The 22,275-nt window shown below is 36.9% G+C and overlaps 1 protein-coding gene across 24 annotated transcripts in view; it reads right to left on the bottom strand.

Annotated features, from left to right (window-relative positions):
* Window positions 1–4,139: 4,139 nt before the first annotated feature.
* The window catches only part of frmpd3 (FERM and PDZ domain containing 3), a 194,469-nt gene continuing 176,333 nt past the window's right edge, over window positions 4,140–22,275 (bottom strand). For 9 of the 24 annotated variants that reach the window (XM_073922556.1, XM_073922562.1, XM_073922559.1 and 6 more), the window contains 10 exons: window positions 21,191–21,298; window positions 18,607–18,738; window positions 18,071–18,190; window positions 17,822–17,958; window positions 17,302–17,428; window positions 16,924–17,013; window positions 10,174–10,353; window positions 9,844–9,979; window positions 8,424–9,269; window positions 4,140–8,028 (listed from right to left, as the gene is read on the bottom strand). In XM_073922556.1, the coding sequence (XP_073778657.1) occupies window positions 5,264–8,028; window positions 8,424–9,269; window positions 9,844–9,979; window positions 10,174–10,353; window positions 16,924–17,013; window positions 17,302–17,428; window positions 17,822–17,958; window positions 18,071–18,190; window positions 18,607–18,738; window positions 21,191–21,298 (4,641 nt within the window). In that variant the 3' untranslated portion in view covers window positions 4,140–5,263. Of the gene's footprint in view, window positions 8,029–8,423; window positions 9,270–9,381; window positions 9,980–10,173; window positions 10,354–16,923; window positions 17,014–17,301; window positions 17,429–17,821; window positions 17,959–18,046; window positions 18,191–18,606; window positions 18,739–21,190; window positions 21,299–22,275 lie in introns of those variants that run through there. The other 15 variants (XM_073922571.1, XM_073922568.1, XM_068213314.2 and 12 more) reach the window with 6 other exon arrangements.

Here is a 22,275-nt window from a genome sequence, read left to right as displayed (position 1 = left end):
CAGAAATTGGGGACAAAATGAAACAGGGGAGCGAATTATTCAGGGGGGCTAATAATTCTGACTTTAACTGTATATATATACACACACACACATACACAGTATATAAAATAAGTTTTATTAGACAGTTATTTTAATTCAAATAAGAGTTTGACCACCAAACATCATTATAAATATAAATACATTTAAACTCAAATCAGGTATTGCAAAAAAAACATGGGGTCGCCATAACAAAATGAACCGCCAACTTATCCAGCACATGTTTTTACGCTGCGGACGCCCTTCCAGCTGCAACCCATCACTGGGAAACACTCATACACTCACATACACTACGGACAATTTAGCCTATCCAGTTCACCTGTACGGCATGTCTTTAGACTTGTGCGGGAAACCGGAGCACCCGGAGGAAACCCAGGCGAACGCAGTGAGAACATGCAAACTCCACAGAGAAATGCCATCTGACCCAGCCGAGGTTCGAATCAGCGACCTTCTTGCTGTTAGGCGACAGCATTACCTACTGCGCCACCGGGTCCCCCTAATATAATGTATGTTATAGTCAAATATATTATTGTATAGCACAGAAAATATTAATTTACAGATCAATCTTCAAAGGGTGTACTCAATTTATGCTGGGCACTGTATGTATGCACACATATACATCATGATTTGTGAGGGATTTTTGTCCAGTAACACAACTACCATTAAGATGAAAGATAGTTTTGAGGCATACTGTGTATTTCATGGCAAACGATTTCTTTTTTGATTAATATGTTAAATAAACATTTTTCCATTGAACTAGATAACTTAACAAGTACAGTATACAACAAATATACAGTATCCAAAATAATCATTATTGCATTGTTCATTTCTGTAAAGCTGCTTTGACACAATGCACATTGTACAACCCCAAAAAGTTTAACAGTAGGAAAACGCAAATAAAAAAAGAAAATAGTTATTTCTAAATTTACTTTGACTTGTATTTTATTGCAGGCAGCATAAACACAAAATATTTCATGTTTTGTCTGGTCAACTTCATTTCATTTGTAAATATACACCCTTTAGCCGTTCAGACCTGCAACACATTCTAAAAAAACTTGGGACAGGAGCAATTTAGGAATAGTAAACAGGTAAATTGGTTAAATAATGATGTGATTTGAAAAAGATGATGTCAGCATGTGATTGTTATTATGATTGTTTCAAAAGCAGCATCCAAGAAAGATCTAGTTCTTTAGGAGCAAAGTTGGGCAGAGCATGGCCATTTTGCCAACAAATACGCAAGAAAGTTATTGAAATGTTTAAAAACAATGTTCGTCAAAACATAGAAAGACATTTGAATATTTCAACTTCAACAGTGCATAACATAATTAAAAGATTCAAGGAATCTGGAGGAATTTCAGTGCGTAAAAGACAAGGGTGCAAGCCTAAGCTGAACTACAGTGATCTTTGATCCCTCAGGCGGCACTGCATCAAGAATCATCATTCATCTAAGCGATGTCCCAACATGGGCTCAGGACTACTTTGGCAAACCTTTGTCAAGTATCACAACATGTAGGTATATTTACAAATGCCATTTAAAACTGTACAGTGCCAAAAGGAAGCCCTATTCTAACAGTTTCCAGAAGTGCCGTAAATTTCTCTGGGCTCGAAGGCATCTGGGATGGCCCATCACACAGTGTAAATATGCATTGTTTTCAGATAAATCCGTATTCCAGGTATATTTTTTGGGGGAAATGGACACTGTGTCCTTCAAACCAAAAAAGAAAAAGATCATCCCCACTGTTACCAGCAACAAAGTCCAAACACCATTGTCTGCCATGGTATCAGGTTGTCTCAGTGCCCTTGGAAAAGGTACTATAACTTGCACTTCTGTGATGACACCATTAATGCTGAAAAGTACATAGAGAATTTGTAGCACAACAGCAGGACACCCATGCATATTTCAACAAGACAAGGCAAAATTACATTCTGCACACATTACAAAGTCCTAGCTGCAGAGAAAGAGGATACACGTACTTGACTGGCCTGCAGGCTCGTTCTGTCTCCATTGTATGAATATGTGAACCCGTACTGTTGCCCACCTAAAGAATTAAGACTTGTTTGCGGGAAGTATGTGACAAAATTACACCTGAAACAATTTTTTTCAAATGTGTTGCAAGAACCAAAATTGGGATACTAAAGAAAATCGTGTTTATTTAAAAACAAAAAAGTCAAAATCAAAATCACGAGGAGTACATTAAATAATGGTTGTTGTTTTGTCTGCAATGAAATACGAGTTAAAGTAAATTTAGAAATCACTACTTTCTTTTTTTGTTTACGTTTTCCATACTGTCCCAACTTTTTCTGATTTAGGGTTGTATGAACCATTTTAGAAATAAAGGTGACTTTACTACAGAGCTGTTTAACGCTTGACTCTAATTATTGGCAAATATTCATGTTCATGCAAATAGTGTAAAGATATTTTAATTGGAACAACCAATGTAGTTCCATGTAGGCCTGACCACATTAGTTTCATTTCACATTTTAACATCCAATTACAGAGCACCTCAGTCATTTAGGAGACATTCTTTTCATTATAGCTTCTCACTGGTCATGACAATGTCAAACTGTGCTCAATTTCTGAGAATAGGGAGCCATGCTGATTTTTTCAGGGTCTGTAAAATAAACAAACGAACAAATAAATAGATGTGACTTTGCACAAATTCTGTGAATGTATCTGTCACCAATTGTAGGAAAATTGAAAACAAGCAGGACATAATATAATAGTGCCAGAAAAAGTTGTGACAAAAAAAATCTTGCTACCATTTCACTTGAAGAGTTAGGCTATCTGCCTTGTCTTGATAATGGCAGTTCAGTCTTATTCGTGAACTAATTTATAGTAAAACTATTTCATCTAACTATCTCTACTTTTAGTCTAAATGTTTGACCTTGTGTACTGCTGGTTTTGACTTTATAAGGAATGGCTAACAAGTTATTTGTAAAACAAAAAAGATAAAAACATCTAACTCTTTACATAGGAGGCATTTTAATTTAATAATAATTTGCTGGTTACAATGACAATGAACGAAGAAATCACCATTTGTACAGTACATGTTTGGACAGAATCAACTCCTGTTCATAATCTATGAATAAGCAATAAACCTAGTATATTTTAAAATGTTACAGATAAGGGTATAGACAGTATCAATATATATGAGTAACAAACTTTTTCTTCTTTTTTTTTCCCACAGTGTTCTTTTTTGTGTTAATTCAATTGATATCAGCCAAAACTAAGTTCAGAATGCTACTTTTAATATTCTTTATTGCTTTAAACATGACCTTACACACATAAAGACCACAGTGAAGCAAAAACACAGACAGTAACTCAAAGAAATATGACCACATATAGTAAAAATGAAGCACAGTGACATCTCATTTTGGAAATGCAACTAGACTTTGACAATGTATGTCTGAAAAAAAAGTACAAACACGATGAAATTGTGTACAGTAATTTTTTTTATATAAAAATAAATATTCCATGCTTTAGTATACTCTAAAATATAGTAACTGTTTCTCTCTGGTACATACTACTATAAATTATGAGAAACGTGTTCTGATTTCTCTCTTAAAAACTCAAACAAATAATCTTTGATCATATTAGGTGTTATTCTCAATTAGTTTTTGATAATATATTTCCTAAGTTGAGCACAGAATATTTATACTTTTATTTGGAACTATTTTAAAGCAATACATTCCATCTTAACTCTTCTTGAACTTTTAGTGATATGTTCATTTATTGCCAGCATCCAAAGTTCTTTCAATTGCTGGATTGACAGAGCCTACCTATGTTAGCTCTACTTTAAAGTAGAGATAACATGTAATATACCTGAACATTAAAAAGTTAATTGTTTAAACCAGGGATGTCGAAACCTAATCCTGGAGTTTCACTGTCCTGCAGAGTTTAGCTCACTTCAATACATTTGTCTGGAAGTTTCTAGTAAGCCAAGTAAAACCTTGATTAGCTGATTCAGCTGGTTGGCTGGTTCAGGTGTGTTTAGTAAGGGTAGGAGCTAAAGTATCCAGGACAATGGCCCTCCACAAGCAGGATTGGCCTTGTATTGGTTTTAAGAGCATTATATACTAAATTGGAACAGGAGACAGAAACATTTTCAGATGTAAGACAGTAGTTGGTTTTATTAAAATACATATAAAACTATTCTGTGTGAGGTGTGCACAATGGATGACGTCACATGAAAATCCAAAAATAAAGGTTTCTACATATAAGACATTTCAAATTATAGGATAGAAATCAAAACAATTTTCTGAAAGTGTTGTGAAACACTGGATGCCTGTATATGTATTTAGGGTATAAGTGGAAACAAATCGGCTTTATTTTATATACACAAGCATTAGCTTATAGATTGCACTAAATTATGAGGCTTCAGAAACCCCATCCACTTTTCCAATGCTAACAAATAAACAATCAAATTAATTAAATAAATAAATAATGCCATTGTTTGCCAATACACGCCATTAAGGAGAAATTCTCAGCTCAATTATTGTATTCTTTCAAATGTTATTCCAGTGAATTTGAATCTGCTACATTGTCTTTCCAGGGCAAGTGTTTCCTTCAACTATCTTGTTAGAGACACAAATCCAGACAACGTGAATGTGATATTGATAAAAGGGAGTACTTTATGTCACAACTAACAAAGTTGAAAAACAAGCACATTATTAAATATTTGTTTCTCTCTCTATCTAATTTACAAAACATTAAATTTTCTTTTTTTTTTCTTTTTTTTTTGCCACTCTCAGGGCATGTGTTTTAGTTTATGTAGCTATAATGTTTCTATAGTATTTTAATAATGGTAATATAATTTTCCCTATATTATATTATATAAATCACTTTTAGGACACAAAATAACCCAGACAGGCCCCGACCCCACTAGCCCTTCCCAATACAGTCATTTTGTGATTTAAATATAGGAACAACTAAACATAGAAAAATGTCAATTTCACAGTACTCTTAGTACTCTTTCTCTAAGTACATGAGAGTGAACAGCCCTGTTGAACTTCTACATTTTTTTCTTCAAATCTGTGCACAATTAATGACAAAAAATCATTTAAGGGTACAAGTTGCACAACCTTAATAAACATAAAACAGTAGATAGATATGCAGTTACAGAATTTAGCAGGCAGTGAACAGAAAGGTAATTTAAAAAATGTAAACCAATGAATGATCTAAAGAGATTCCTGCCGGAGTGTCTTTCTGGTTTACCCCACAAAGTTATTATTTGCTGGGCAAGGTTTTGATAGAGCGATTAAGAGAGCCCATATTAATAGATATATGAACTTGAGGACTTGCAGTTTTATTTGGGAGGCTACTAGAATGTCCCATTGCCTCTTCAGCAGCACGGAGAAGAAGTGTGTAGTTGACGGCTACCTCCTCTACCTTACGTAAAAGCTGTAGTTTTTGAGTTTCAGATCTTACTCCCCTGACCAGTTGAATGAATGTCTGAGTAAGGTTACACAGCACCTGAAAGCTAGCTGTGACAGCACTTAGCATTCGCGAGGGACTTTTCTCAACACTTGCCACTCGTCTACACGATGCCCTGAACTCCTTAAAACGGACTGCAAGTTCTTGCTTGTACTCTGCAAGTGTTGCAGAAGGGATACGTGGTTCACCCTCTATTTGGGGACTGTTGGCACACTGCCTTAAAATTGAGAGCAGCTCATTTGCGTCAAGCTGCGCATTTAAGAATCCATCCGGCAACGAGAATGTTTTGTCTTGCAAAGATTTTACTCTTGCCAAGCTAGCTTCCAGGTTCCCACATACACGAAGATCAATCCTTTGTGTTTGTGGCTCCTCTTCTTGCACCTCCTCTTCTCCACAGCAGTCCTCTGCATCAAGTACCTGAAGAGTTTTGCTGATCACTGGCATTGTTCTGGAATCTAGATGCATTCCAGGCAAGACTTGTAAGGGTATGGAATAAGAGAGTTCATCTTTTTCGCTGCTTTCATCAGCAGCCTCACATTTGCGATAACAAAAGCAGAAAGAGCAACATTTTTCTCTGTCCTCTGTATCCTCACTTGGTAATCCTAGAACTTCAGCTGTACCCTCACGACTTTCCTGAAGGATCTCCTCTCCCTGAATATAAAATATCTTCTTTGCGTCCCCATCTTTAGTATGTACAGGCTCCACTGGAGTTGGAAGTCTAAGTCCAGTGGCCCTGACTCTTTCCATTTCTTTCTCAAGGCTCTTTGCTTTTGTAGTTTTAACTTCAGCATACAGGGGGGTGCTGCCATTATTTTCGATTTCCCCTATACTATATCTCCTTTGTAGCTTTTTGTAATGTGGTGCACCTATGGATTCTGTACGGGTGGTGCACATGGGCAAGCATGATGTTGGTATATCTCTGGGTTCCCTTGACTCAAGACTTGTGGAACGGATTCGAGTAGTTTTGATTTCTAAAGTCTGATTTTTTTGCAATTCACCTTGTGGAGTATGTGGAGACTTTGGAATAGCTGGGGGTGTTTTAGAAATTGCCCGTTCTCTTCCTCTCTGTTCTGTTGCAGAACCAACAGCTGTATCTGGGAGACGCATTCCACGGCACATTCTTTTACAATCACAACTGCGCCTCTGTTCTCTTGAGATCCCAGGAACTTTTTGTACAGGACTTGTGCGCAGCTGGCAGGCACATGGGGTAAATGAAGGAACAGGAGAAGATCCCTGTGGCAAGAACTCTCCTTGTGATGTTTTAGGTTTTAGAAGCTCCTCTAGGAACTCTAGCTCATACTGCCTGACCTTTTGAAGTTGTGCACGACGCTCATCTGTTTCTCTGCGCAAACGTGCAGGAAAAGTGGCTGAAATTAAGTTCCTAAAACTTAGGAATGGAGTACTTCGCTGAGATTTGCCTTTGTTATTTGCCTGTTTCTTATACTCAGCACCTGGGATCGTTGCACCCTTTTCCACACAACTCAACATATGTGTTGGGTCTACATTAACAGGTAAACTTTTAGCAACTTTCTGTATTTCCACAGGGGATTTACTCTGGGAGTTCTCTGCCTTTGCCTCTGACATCTCTTTTTTTTCTACTTTAGCAGACATAACTGGTGAGTACTTAGTAGAAGGCAGGGTGTTGGGCGTCACTAAGCTTGCATCAGATGTCTTTGCAGTGTCCTCTTTAGCTAACTGAAGTCCTTTAGCATGGAGACGCTCATCATCTGTGGGAGACAGTGAGTGAAACACTACCAGTTTTTGAACCTGTGGATCTTTCAGACGCACCTGTGGGCCAGGCTCTGGTCGTATTGGACATGTGCAGAATAAGTCAGCTGTTGGTAGAAGGCCTTTTGAACTTGAAGGCTTAGTGGTCTCACTTGAGGCATTCTTGGCATCTTGGCACCTATTTGTTGAACAAATCTTTGCAGATGTAGTTCTATCCACAGGCAAGAGAACAGGTAAGGCTATACTAGTAGTTTCAAGGGTTTTTGCACAAGAGTCTTCTTCCTGTGCACCTTCTGAGGTAATGGTGCTTGGTTTTTCTTCATTAGCGAGAAGTAGTTCTGTGTTGACTTGGGGAGCACTCCCATGTTCTGGTGCTTTAAGTTCCTCAGAAATTTGCAGTTTCGATTCTTCCAAGCATTCTGTGACAAGGCCCTTTTCAGTTATTTCTATATCCTTCTCACCGTTGGCTTCATGGCTTTTGCCCCACTCAGCAGACTTATCAGAGTGACTAATTTCTTTATTTGGAGATATTTTTAGGGGCAAGGTCTTACTTAAAATTACAGGCTTTGGTGGACAGCTGCCACGGATCTGACTCATTGAAAAAGCCCCTCCACCAATAGCTTGTGTTGTACAGCCAGGGATTGTCAAGGGGAAATCTCGTCGACTGAAAAGTCGCTCTTTGTTGATGTGGTGGGCTAGTAAATAGGCCTGGTTCTGATGTTGCTTCATTGCAGACACCATCTCCGACACATCAGTTAACTCTGATGAATTTGTCTCATGTCCAGAGTCTAGAGATGATTCAGGAGTTATGGCAGCCAGTACAATCAACCCTGTAAACACACACACACACACACACACAAACACAAGCATATTTGTAAGAAATTGCATAAGTACAGTTACTTCAGGTAAACAAAAAGTATAGAGAGACATTCAAACAAAAAAAAAAAACTATTTTAAATAAGTTAATGATATAAACTTCTTATCATGTTTGTTATTTTGTTAAGTAGGCAACATTACACTAAAACTAGTTTTGGGACCTTCTAACTTGATATGTTAAACTACTATAAGTTGAAGGTAGCTTGTCAAAATAAATGCTCAATCCACCATTTTTAAAAAATTTATTTACTTCTGTGACTATTTTATGGTTTTACACATTTCTTTAAAAATATTTATTTACTTTTTGACATGTTAAAGAACCAGCACTTTTATTAGTACACATGGCCACCTGTTGTCTGTGGTGTCTGCTGTTGATGGTGTGGGTAATCCTCCGATGCAGCTAGTGCTTCCAGCGCCTGTAGGGTAGATACTAATGCATCATCTAACTCCTGAGCATGGTCTTGAACTGTTCTTGTTGTCACATTATCAATCAGTGTTACCGGAACTTCATCTTGACCCTGTGCCACAGCAGTGGAGGCTTTGATTCCTTTCCGACCCTTTTTCGGATCATCTTCATCAGAGCTGTTATCACGAAACCCTGGGGGTGGTGCTGCAATTGCAGCATGAGTGGGGGGTTGCAGTTTTCCTCCTCCATCCTCTATCTCCTCATCTTCCTCATTCCCAGGTAGTGGTAAGGCAATGAGGTCAACAGCCCCTCCTTCACGAGAAGAACATGCATTTGTGCACTGCTGCAAAATGAGTCTTCCAGTCTCCCCAGTTTTTTGGATTATACCTTCAGCTTGGAGTTTTGCCTTGCAAAATTCACAAAAAAACTTTTGTGAGGGCTCCAGTGTTTTTGCTCTGTTCCTGAAGCTCGAGCTCTCCTCAGTGGGTCCATCGTGTTCAGCCACAGATTCAGTGCTCTTTAAAGTGGGGTCAGACTTTGTTCGTGAGCGACTCTGCACCTGCGAAATGAGGTTCTCGTTAACGTCAAGTTCCTGTTCAGCTTGTATCTGAAACTCTTGCAGCTGTTGTTGCTCTTTCAAATGAATGTGGCATAGGCCAAGGTGCTGAGGTATGGGCGATGCTGATGTCTTCTGTGTTGTCTCTCTGGACGATGTCTCTCGCTCTTCCCGAGCACTTCCACTTAACACAGTGGCTCCAGAACGGGTTTGGGCATGGGAGCTTCTGCAATCTAAATGACAGAAGTGTCTGAGAGGTTGAACGTGTAGAAAACATGATTCATGGGAATGAGTCCAGATGACAAAGGTGAATCTGTTGAATAGTTTTCAGAGATGGAAAATAACCTTGTGGGATGTGATGATATGCTTTTTCGTTGGCAGACCACAGATGTAAAAATCCAATGGATGGTTTAGCAAAGCAATGCAAAATATAAAAAACTTCCAGAAACATTAAATCATTCTGATTAGCATTTCAGTTACAATCACTTACATTGGTTCCACCTGAAGATTGAGATAAATAACTTAGATTTCTCTTTTAAAGCAAGCTTATGAATTGATTTCATGATTGGTTGATTTATTTTTCTGTCTATTACAAAAAACAAGGTTAATTTCAAATATATTTAGATCTACCTCTATTACCTCTGTTTTGTTTTTATTTGTCCCAAACTGCATATGTAACACAACACATGTTAGTTCAGCAGGTCAATGAAAGATGGAAATGTACAGTTACATGCAATGAATTTTATTGTATTTAATGAAATTGCAACTATAATATCTTTGCATAACTGTATACCATTTCTAACATACCTGCCTTGATCACATAAGGCTGACCAGGTATCCTGCAGTAGATAGTCCTTTTAGGGTCCACAAATAGCTTGTAATAGCCAGAGATCAAACAGGCAAAGTTTGATGCATCTGGCCACTCCATTAACAAGACCAAGGGCTGCAATAAATAGTATAACATAAAAAGCATTGGAGCATAGTTTGCAATAGTATATATTCCAATGAATGTATTATATTTAAAACATAGAGGTGAAGGGCGAGGTGGTTGGTAGGCTTAAGTTAGAAGTTACTGTGATAAAAAGTATTCTGCTGGTGTGTTTGAAAGATCTTGTTGGAGAGCATTTTCCCCCATACCTTTGCGTCCAGAATAACAACCTCGACCCGGGCTACTCCATGATGCTCTCTAAACAGCTGGACTTTGGCAACACGGCTGAACTCTGCTAAGACAGTTGTTAGGTTGTTCTTCAGGTCGATCACATGACTGATGCCATGGCGTGGTCCGACCAACAGGGTAGTGGCTGATTGCTTCTCATCCTTTTAGTAGAAAAAGAAAATGAGAAATTTTAGTATAAATAGATATTGCCCAGTATAAATAATTCACCCCTTTTAAAAAGATTTTTTATTTATTTCTTAGTGAATTTAAGACTAACCTGGTCTCATCTTTAGGATGAGAAAAAAAACAATAAATTTAATTAAAATAATGTGTTGAAAAATGATTATATCCTACAACCAACTGAACTAAATCTGACATTTTGTATGGTCTTCTTGATTTTTAAGAACAGAACCAATTCTTCAAGACACTAACTAACCAATTGGTAACATACAACGAAATTTTTCTTTTTTAAGAATTAACTTTTCAGATCTTGGATGGAGAACAATAGTCATCTAGTCTTTTCAAAACTCCCTAAAAGTGTTGTTGGGTTGAAGTCTGGGGACACCACCAGCAGAACAAGGCTGGTGGTGGTTAACTGTCTCGAATGTTACAGAGGAGCTCTGAAAACTTAAAAGGAGGAGAGACAGCAGTGGAGGATGACAGAGGACCAGGCTTGCACACTTTATATTGGTTTTGCTTTTGCTTTTTTTTTCACATGACTGATGCCATGGCTTGGTCCGACCAATAGAGTAGTGGCTGATTGCTTCTCATCCTCTTTTAGTAGAAAAGAAAATGGGAAGTTTTATGAAGTATAAATACAATACAATACAATACCCAGTATAAATTAACTCACCCCTTTTAAAAAGATTTTTTATTTATTTCTTAGTGAATTTAAGACTAACCTGGTCTCATCTTTAGGATGAGAAAAACTATACATTTAATTTAAACAATGTGTTGAAACATGATTATACCCTACAATTAATTGAACTAAATCTAACATTTTGTATGCTCTCCTTGATTTTTAAGAACAGAACCAATTTATCAAGACACTGAATAAACCAATTGATAACATACAACTACATTTTACTTTTCTTTTTTTGAGAAATGAGCTCTTTAGATCTTGTCTTTTTAAAAATATCTGGGTCGAGGGCTGGGGACATGTTCTTCTTCAGAAACGAATAAGTGACTTTTTTTGTAAGATTTGGTGGGTAATTATAATGTTGAAAGACGGTCTGGTGACCCAGGACATAGGGGTTTCATCAAGGGGTGCAAGAACCTAAGGGGTACACTCCAGTAATAATTGGCAGTGACGGATGATTTATGGTTAGCTGTTTTAGGAACCCAACACAGATTGGCATTTTGTGCTTTAAGAAACAGGCTCAGCCATCACACCAGCCACAATTATTTCTACAACTTATTTATCTTACTTTTATATGCACAGGAATTACTGACATACCCATTGCAGTACCTATCCTTTACAGCTATACCAGCTTCAACTCTTCTTGGAAGGCTTTCCACAAGGTTTAGAGCATTTTTTTAACATTCTTCTAGAAGAGCATTTATGAGATCGCACTGTTGTTGGATGAGAAGACCTGGCTGGCAATGACTACTCTAATTCATCCTAAAATATTCTTTCATGTTAAGCCACAACATCTATGTTTACAACATCAATGTTGAACTTGCTCATCCATGTCTTTTTGAATCTTGCTTTGTACATGGATGTGCAGTTATGTTGAAACAGAAAGGGGCCTCCCTCAAACTGTTCCTACAAAGTTGGGGGCAAGAAATTCTTGAAATTGGGAAATTAAGTTGCCCTGCCTGCCTGTTCACTAGACCTTTGCTGCAGTCACACTAGAATTTGAGCATGCAAAATTCTGTCATAAGGCGCTGCGAAAAGGGGCGGGATCAAACAAGATGATTAGACATTTAAAAAAGTGAGCAATTGGTCCATATTTAAAATTTCTGAGAGATCATATTACAGAGAGGTCATGTTTCGATCTTCGATTGGTCTGATGCAATCACGTAATGCAATTTTGCAGGTCACAGTTTACCAAGCTTGAACTTTGCAACGCAGCTAACTGCGAAACTTGTCGCACAAGCTTGCATTTCTGATCTCGCATGATTCGCATGCATATAAATAGTGAAAAGTGCACTGTGACCGTGGCTCTACACCAGTATGATTAGTATCATTTAATCATTCAGGTGATTTCTGTTACCAATATTCAAGAATAAAATATTTAGGCTATATTAAGAAGATATGTATTTTATGATTTTAAAAGCTTTGTCTGTAGACCTGATTCACATTTCTCTTATGTGTTTATTAATTGGTACACTTTTTCTTTTCATTAAATATTTCAATAATAATAGAACATTTTACCTCTCTGTCTCCATGACTAGGCAATTTTCTATAGAACATTGTAGCGAGTGAGGCGGGGCTGAGAGCCATGAGAGCAGAACAAGGCTGGTGGTGGTTAACTCTTGAGTGTTACAGAGAAGCGCTGAAAACTTAAAAGGAGGAGAGACAGCAGTGGAGGATGAGAGGAACAGGTTTGGACACTTTATATTGGTTTTGCTTTTGCCCATTTGGCCTCTGCCCATTTGTATTTTGTTAATTTTCATTATTAAATTTATTGGATTATTAAGTTCATTAGGCTGGACGGTGGTGCAGTGGAGTTTGCATGTTCTCCTCGTGTCCTCTGGGTGCTCCGGTTTCCCCCACAAGTCCAAAGACATGTGGTATAGGTGAATTGGGTAAGCTAAATTGTCTGTAGTGTATGGGCCATTTTTCAACTACAGGCACTTTTAGACTTGTTGCGAAAAAAAAAAACTTATTCAAAATGAACGTAACAGCCTCATAAGTTTATACAGTTTGTGTAGTTTTAAGATCTGTAAGAAGACAAACTTAGATAAGAAGAGAAACATTTTTTTTCCATTGTGAACTAAACAAATGTCAACTCCACCACATCTCAATATACAGCTTTTATTTCAAAATGAAATAAATGATGGCAGTCAAACATTGTCTAAGATCATTTCTGTATCTAGTTTAACCAATCTTTCCACAATATATAATAATTATACATTTGTCAATGAAATAAATTAGTTTTATGCTGAATTGTACACCTGGCACACTCTAAAATTTAATATTAATTTGGTTTAGAGCTTATTAGAAAATAATTAAACTGAATTTGTATATCAAAAAGAGCACGAACCTATACATTGTGAATACACCTATGTATGCCTGTGAATGCACTTATACATTGTGAATGAAAATGAAAGTGGTGGACATTTGAAAAATAGCTTCACCGATTAGCTTTGCATTGATACTAGCCTTTCATGTATACAAAACACTCTTATTTACCTTCATTTTGTTTGGTTTTTAAAAACACCTTTGAAGGTACAACATGTTTGGAAATGACGTAGAATAAATGTATTTCCTCATCAAGCAATATTTACCTTGATTCTTCAAGTGTTGTTGATAAAAATTTTAATTCCCTCCATCTTGAACATGTTCTCAGATGCCACTATTCATTTTCATAGAAACCACCTCAATAATCTTTCACACAAACTTTTTAAAGCAACATTATAGTGTTGTGGTGGAAATGACAATGATATTGTGCGACAGCTATATTTTGTATAAAAAATAATATTGATATTAGTCTCACATTAATAACTATAAAATATTTAAATTATTTTACTTGTGCTTAATTAGGATACATTAATAGATACCAGATAAATAATATTTTAAAATGTTATTTTTATTGTTGAAGTTTAAAAACTCGTGTGCGACAAGGTGAAAACAGTGATATTGACATAAAAAGAGGTTGAATAATATGAAAAATATAAAATGGAAAGGTAGTAAATTTTTTAAAAGTATGTTGTATTGTTAGCTTAACAAAGAAAGAGGAATTTGAACAAAATTATATATATATTTGGATATATGATAAAAGGACATAAAAGTGCCCGTAGTTGAAGAATTACCCATATGTGTGTAAATGAGTGTGTATGGATGTTTCCCAGTGATGGCTTGCAGCTGGAAGGCCATCCTCTGTGTAATACCTGTGCTGGATAAGTTAGCGGTTCATTTTGCTGTGGCAACTCCAGATTAATAAAGGGACTAAGCCGAAAAGAAAATCAATGAATTATGTTCATTAGATCACCATGTCCTTCCTGATGGTGCCATGAGCTTTATTACAAACATTATAAACATTTGGAAGTAATGGATGTGCACATCATAATTTAAGCTATCGAAATTAGACATTTAAAATTTTAAAAGATATGTTTAATCCTTGCTCTCTTTGAAGTGAAAGTAAATGGAGTCAAAGAGTCAATTCTGCTGACTCCAAAATAAAGAGTTGACTCCTAAAAACTTGGAGGTTTTTTATGCAAGAGAAACATGTTCTCTTGCATGGGAGAACATGCAAACTCCACACAGAAACGCCAACTGAGCCGAGGTTCGAACCAGTGACCCAGCAGCCTTCTTGCTGTGAGGCCACAGCATACCTACTGTGCCACTGCGTCGCCATTCTTATTTCAATCTCAAGAAAACACTGATGCTTGCAATCAAAGGCAGCATTATTTAAGGGCATAGCTGCGAGTGAGACCGAGAAAATGAAAGTACATCATTGTATATATTTTTTGTTGGTCAGTTATCTAATAGATATACAAGAATAACGAATAACATCTCAGGGGAAGTGCTTCAAAACCAGTCTCGAACTCTTTTGGAAGGGTGGTATGTCTGCTTATTTGTGCCAGTCTGTCTGATAAAATAGTTTAAAACACCTTGAATGGTAGCGGTTCCATGTGAGGAGGCTGCGCAGCCACAGGCTGGGCCTGGAGTTGCCCCCGCTCAAGTGCTGAGACTGCAGTTTCCACCCAGTGTAGGCAAGCAATATTTGTCTCGTTAGCTTTGGCTTTTGGAGAGTTTACTCATTTTGAACTTTGTTTTAATCGATCATGAAGTGAAGAGTGGGGTGGGGGAAGGGGGGAGTATCTGATGAAATAAACGAAAAGTGGGGGGGATCCTAAAGCAGGTCGCACACCAGAAGTGCCATGCAGCGCAGCGCCATGCATTGTAGAATTCTAAACATAGGTTTCTTTCAGGATACACACACCGGTGCCGCAAGTCGGCGACGCAGTTCATTTTTCAGCCGCGCCACAGAGCGCCATCTGATTAATTTCATGTTAAATATCATTCGAATGTGCGCATCTGGGGCCTCATGTATCAACGCTGCGTACGCACAAAAACTTTGCGTACGCCAGGTTTCACGCTCAGAATCGCTCACGTTTGGATTTACTAACAATGAACTGAACGTGGGAATTTGCGCAGGTTCACGGCAGCTTTCTGGCAGGCGTACGCACATTTTTTGTGCGTGTCTGTTTTATTTCCATTGGTGACTCCTAGAGGCAGTTGTGTTAAATTCTTCTCTACAAAGTGTCTGATCCTTGCAATGGCAGCTGTATGAGACGGGTTCATATAGTAGGTATGTAAGATTTCCATACCATACAGTTGACCAGCTAAACATTAAAGCACAATTTGCAGCGGTCGCCTGTTTTCCCAATGTAATCTGAGCGATCTACCGCACACACATTGCTATAAAGACACTATCTGAAGATAAATTTGCATGCGTGAATCAGAAACATTTCCATTCAATAAATGTGCAAATAAAATATGATGCACAAACTTATTAATGATTCCTACTTGTCTTTCTCGTGATAAATAGTGGGCAAAATCTGATATGTAGCGGGAAAAAAAAGAAGAATGAATTCATCAGACGCTGGATTCGAGCCGAGTTTATGCTCGAACGTGTCAATACATAATCATATGCTTCTTATGAGGTGCGCCACTGAGACTGCGAAGGGTACTGCAACATTTTACAGATATAAACCACACTATTTCTTTTTTAAATGCACTCAGTGCGATGTTCAGACCCAACTGTGTTAACCGTATCAGTTAAACTCTCCCACTCTATTTTTTTCTTTTGTTGTTAATTCCGGAGAACAAACTTGCAAATAACACCGTTTTCCTCCGGTCTACCTCCGAAAGCAGCACCTCCATTTCACATTCTGTTCAAAGTTTCTCTTTTTGCTTGATTTTGCCGTTGCTTTTTCGTTGGGTTTTGCCATTAGCATAGTCATTAGCATATTCATACGGGGGAGGAGGCAGGGAGGGGTTTTGTGCTCGTGCATGTTGCGCTCAGTTTCACGTTCATTCAGATGTACAAAAGAATATGCGTGAGATTCGGCGTACGCAGTGTTTCATACATCTGAATTTTTTTCTGCGTACGCACATTTACAGCTTTGTGCGTACGCAATGTTTTAGTAAGATTTCCACGCAAGTCTTCGTACATGAGGCCCCAGGTGTGTGATACTTTAAACTGTCATGTGCGCGCCGTGTCAAGGCACCGAGCGGCGCTTCTGGTGTGCGACCTGCTTAAGAGCATACGGCCACTGTCATTGGAAATTTCTGTAAATACAGACTGTATATATGTTATTATTTGGGAGCAGAGGGGGCCCCTAAGTGGTTCAGTGGTTCTATATAGGGAGGTTTAGCTCTGTGTAGAAGTTACTGACACCTTTCATCAAAAGTTTAAACACAGAACACTGGAACATATTTAAACATATAATGGGGTAGAATGGTAAAATACAGGGAAAAAAAACAAGGGAGTTGACGTATGATAAATGCAAACAATGTAATGTCTTCATTATTCGTACAGAATCTCAATTTTTTTTACCAAGCCAACTGTGTGAAACAAGAAGCCTCCAAATGGTGGAAGGTCATTCAAGACACGCATGTATTGTAGTTTTCCTTGAAGAGGAGAAACCTGCATAGAAACACATGGATAAAGAGAAAACTATAACTTGTGAGTAATATTCTGGCCAGCAGATGGCAATGTTTTGCTACTATCCTTTCTGATAGGGCTACAAGTGTTTAGTACAGATACATTATTTGAACTGTTTTGCATATTCCTCCAGCTTTTACATCAAACAAAGGCATACATATAGCACATAAATATGAAAAACCACAATGCAAATTTAAGAGAAAAATGATTTCTTCATCGCATTTGAGGAGAATGACTTCAATTTAAAGTATTCTTAGCAAACAGGTATACCTTATTACCAGCTGGTGGGGGATGCTGATATGTCTTCAAAAGCTGTGAGAGAGTCTTGCAGACATTTTTTTCCTTGATGGTTGGCAACAAAGCCAAAGGAAGGAAAGGTTCTAAGCCCCATTCTTTCCTAAAGAAAATGACAAGGTTTAATCTTCAAAGCACATTTAAACATCTCAAAGACCTTATAGTACTCTTAGATGTTTTTACAGGTGACATGCCACTGGTGGATATATATATATATATATATATATATATATATATATATATATATATATATATATATATATATATATATATATATATATATATATATTGGGTATTTTGTTAATAAAAACATACATAATGCTGCAAATATTTTACTGTTGACAGATGCATTATCTTTCAATTATTAAACACATATTATTTAGCCCTTTGGTTCACAACAAACATCTGTTTTGTGAACAATTAAGACAAAATATTTCAGTATTTAAAGCTGAGGATGAAAGAAATTCTCTTTTTTTTAAAAAACACAAAGACTTACTCAACATGCTTTAGAGAGATCTTCTGATTAGGTCTCGCAATTGACACAGTGATGTAGATGTGAAGGGCTGCCAACCTAAGTGTGACATCAAACTTCCAGTCCATTCCAAATCGCTCTTTAATGACGTCATTGCGGCTCTTTGGGATTTCAGAACAAATAATAGATCAAGAGGCTTTATGCTAGCATTAAACTAGTCATGTGAACTGAACATACATTTCTTCGTACATGAACAATCATGACTTAATACACCTGTATGTAGAGGTACTCGAATGCAGCAGGGTCTCTCCTTAACAAATCAGAGGGGTCCTTTGGGAAGAAGCAGATACGGAAAAGACACTTCATTCCTTGGAAGTAAGTCCTATGGACTACCTGAAAATAGAAAAAAAAATAAAAATGAATACAAAATACTAGCTGACAAACCAAATGCAATCATATTTTCAGGCTTTCACAGTTCTTAAAATAAGCAACATGTAGGGATTTAGAATTATTAAACCGATAAAGTAATTCCTGTCACTAGAAATTGAGTACAGAGTATTTAGCAATTTATTATGGATGGTCAGATGTTCTTAAATTGGTTGAAATATCAGAAAAATATAGATTTAAGTCAGATTAGCATATTAATACTACTATTGTTAAATGTATTTTATATGAATTCTACAAACCAATAAGTGATTCTTAGTTATCTGTCACATTTCTATAGGAGTAACCCACATTTAAGGCAAATTTTTAACTGTTTGACTAGAGTAAAACTAATGCATTATTCATGTTTTTTTAGTGTCATTTACATGAGACAGTGGCTGGTTTTCCTGGAGTAGATGCAGCCTCTGATTCTGAGCCAGTCCACCAGACTCCAACACCAAAGCAAAATGCTCAATGTAGCGTAGAGAGAGGCGATCCTGCAGTGATGAAATCACGTCCTATGCAATAGAAAAAAGCATAAGTTCTTCAGTAGTAACAATGACATCTTAGAATTCTAATGTTAGGTGTTATTTTAGCTTCCTAAAGCCTAATTAATTCTGCTGTATCACAATATTTCTAACATTGCTGTACAAAATTAATAGACAGTAGTGGAAAGCAATAGCATCATCAGTGCATAAACAACAGGTGTGACATTTCCATAGCTGATAAAGTACCAAAATCAACACTATTAACTGCTTGGATCCTGCTCAAAATATCTGTCATTAGAGACAAATTAATGAGACATATTTTACAGACTAGGCTTTGCTTCTGAAAAGAACTCTAGATATATAAGGTTTCCATGTCACTAAAACTAAAGCTGTAATTAATTACTGTACTGAAGCGTCAGCGTATGCTTGTCTGGAGCACATTGACCCACCATATAGAGTAAGACATCACATGTGTTTGAAGTAACAGTGTTTCTGTCATCAGGTCTGAGATGACATGTTTGGGGATATTGAGCAAAAACCGAAGATATCATGTCAGAAATCACTGTGAGAAATGTAAATCACGCTGTGAAATGAAATGTGGTAAAGGTAAATACTACTTCATTTAATTTAGTTAATTAATATATAACACAATTATCTTCCTTCCTGGCTGAAAATACCAACTAGACATCTGCACCTTCAAAATGAGCAGAAAATTTGTACTCTCTGAATCTGATGTGGTAAACCAGACAGGATTTACCCAAAACTAAACACAGCATGGCCATATAATCAAAGATGCTGTTTTGTGGGTAACTAACTAACTAACTAACTAACTAACTAACTAACTAATTACAGCTTTAAAACAAACCATTTTTATTAAAATGAGCCTCAAATGGAAAAAAACTAATTGAATGCATCTAAAATTAAACTAATAAACAACACAAGATGTTCCGGAATTCGAGAGAGACAGCTAAAACCAGAATGGCAAAAGTTTGTTTGTTGGCTACTTGTGTTTACCAGTTCCCTTTCAGTCAGGTCTATGAGTTATGTCAGGTAATTGGTAAATTATAAAAGGTGACCATTGTTTCTTATAAGCTCTAATACTTTTCCAGTCTGAAGCAGCCAACCTTTCCACTACCATATGCTCTAATACCAAATTCATCCAATAATCAATGTTTAGAAGCTTAGAAGTTTTCCAATGTTGAAGTGTCTGTTTTCTTTTAGTGAACTTCAATGATCTTCACTGCCTATACAATATAAAGTAAGTCTCAGAATGTACAAGAAGCATTGCGTTAAAATCCGTTGTACTGCAGCATGTTTTTAAAATAGGAAATCATATTTTTCCACAGTTTTTTTAATGGAGTTTCTGTCCTCACCTGTTGATACTGACCGTACTTGCATTTAAATGACTTTTCATCTTCTTTTACGCTTAAATAACTAAATGAATGCTAAAGTCTATTTAACAGATTATATTTTAATTTATTACAACACTGATGCATTAACCATCACTGCCAATGGCCGAATAAAAATAGCAAACAATAAAGGAGATAGAGGACAACCTTGTCTAGTAGGGTGATATCAGGCAAATTTGGCCATTATGTAAAATTCCAAAATTTAGTTTGTAAGACTTTTTTCTTCAGTAGTAAACAGCCAATGACTGCAAAGAATTTCAATTGCTGCCATAACAGTACTTGATATTTAGCTAAACCATTTATTGGTTTGAGGTTGCTAAGGCCCTGTTTACACTAGTGCGTTTTAGTTTGAAAACGGCATTTTAGATCAAAAACGATCCGCGTCCACACTAGTATTTCACCTAGCATTTCTGAACATATCTCCGTCCACACTACGCCACCAAAAACGTATATCACGTGACCATTCGCGCACTCTGGGCACGCGCATTCTAGCGAATATATGCCGCTGCTGTAGTAAAAAAGATAGCGTTTAACTGCACAATGGCGCCTAAAATCGACAATAGTGCAAACAACGCTCCCATTTCTATGTCCATGTTGTTGTTTACAGTGAAGGCTGGTCTGTTGTCTTCCGGTAGCGTTAAAGCCATGTGTTATAGTCATGTTATAGGGGCTTGACGAATAAGGGAAGGATATGCAAAGACACAAAAGCCCCAATCAGCTAGCGAATGTCGGCAGCCCCGCCTCCATTTTCAGATGTCTCCGTTTTTCCCCATCCACGCTAAAACGGAGCAGCAGCGTTATGATAACAGCCTCTCCAGCGTTTTTAAAGTGCTCCGTTTTCGTCGCTCGAAAACTCAGGCGTAGTGTGGACGGATGGCGTAACCAACAAAACTTATGCGTTTTCAAACTAAAACGCATTAGTGTAAACAGGGCCTAAGTGGGGAGGGGCAATGCCTCATTCTGACACCACATGAGAAAACGATAACAGCGATAATAAATCAATAAAAAACTATGCACATTTAGAGAAAATGTGTGTTTACAGTAAAATGTAGAATTTTCCCCATAACACTTACCCTAACAGTGGTGCGGCTGTCAAATGTAAAGGATTTGATCTGTCCATTTTCAAGAAACACCTTCAACACATTTGGTATCAGAAGCAGAGAGTCGTCTTTAAGCATGGTCTAATAAGATAAACAAAGGGAAGAAAATAGAGTAAACACAGTCAGGGAACCTTGTATAAGATATGAATGGGAAAACAAATACAGATAATACAAAAACAAAAATGTAATTGTATGAAAATCCTAAAGGAAAAAGGTAATTAAATCTAAAATAATTATTACAAGGTTATAAGAAACAGTTCAAATTGATTGGAAATGTTTTCTTTAGACATACAGTATTATACAATTACCAAAAAATAGTACGACTTGAAATTTAAAAGTACTAATAAGTACCTTTGAGGTAACAATATGAACTCGTTACATACGTGAAACTTTTAAAAAGGTACCACCACAGTGACAGCTCTCATACCTTTTTTTTTTTTTTGTATGACTAAATAGAAGTTAGTGTCAGGTTCATCTTTCTATATGCAACTCATAAGTCATCTGAATGTAAACCAATTGAACACAAGCACTGAATTAAACAGAAATCTTCAAGAAATCTGCTTTATTTCCTAAAAAAAAATACAAGGATATACTTAGTATTGTTAAGGCTGAACAGGTTATTATAATTTTTTATAGTTCAAAACCCAACTACTATGGAAGACTGACTGAAACTCTTTAGATGACCAAGCAGCCAACAAACAGCAAATACTAAAAAAATGTAAATGGTTAACTGTGTTTAAAATATTTAGCTGTTTTTGAAAGTCTCCTGAATCCTTTTGAAATACTAGAAGGATTTTTTAAAATTATGATCATGACTCAACTTCCAAAAATAAGTTCTATAGCTGAATATGCTCTACTGCTTTAACTATTTTTTTTTATTTTATCTCAAGACTCAAGACTTCTACAGTGCCTCGGAAACTAATGATACAGAGCTGTGGGTCCAGTTTTCCACCAATCAACCAACAAACCATAAAGGTAAATGCCATAGCCCTGGTACAGTCAATATTTAGGGGTTCCACTGAACATCCAATGACATTATTGTTTTGCCATGTAACCTC

Source organism: Danio rerio, chromosome 14 (assembly GCF_049306965.1).
Source record: "Danio rerio strain Tuebingen ecotype United States chromosome 14, GRCz12tu, whole genome shotgun sequence".
NCBI lineage: Eukaryota > Metazoa > Chordata > Actinopteri > Cypriniformes > Danionidae > Danio > Danio rerio.
Note: the sequence above shows the minus strand (reverse complement) of the source record. Positions and strands in the feature narration are given on the sequence as shown.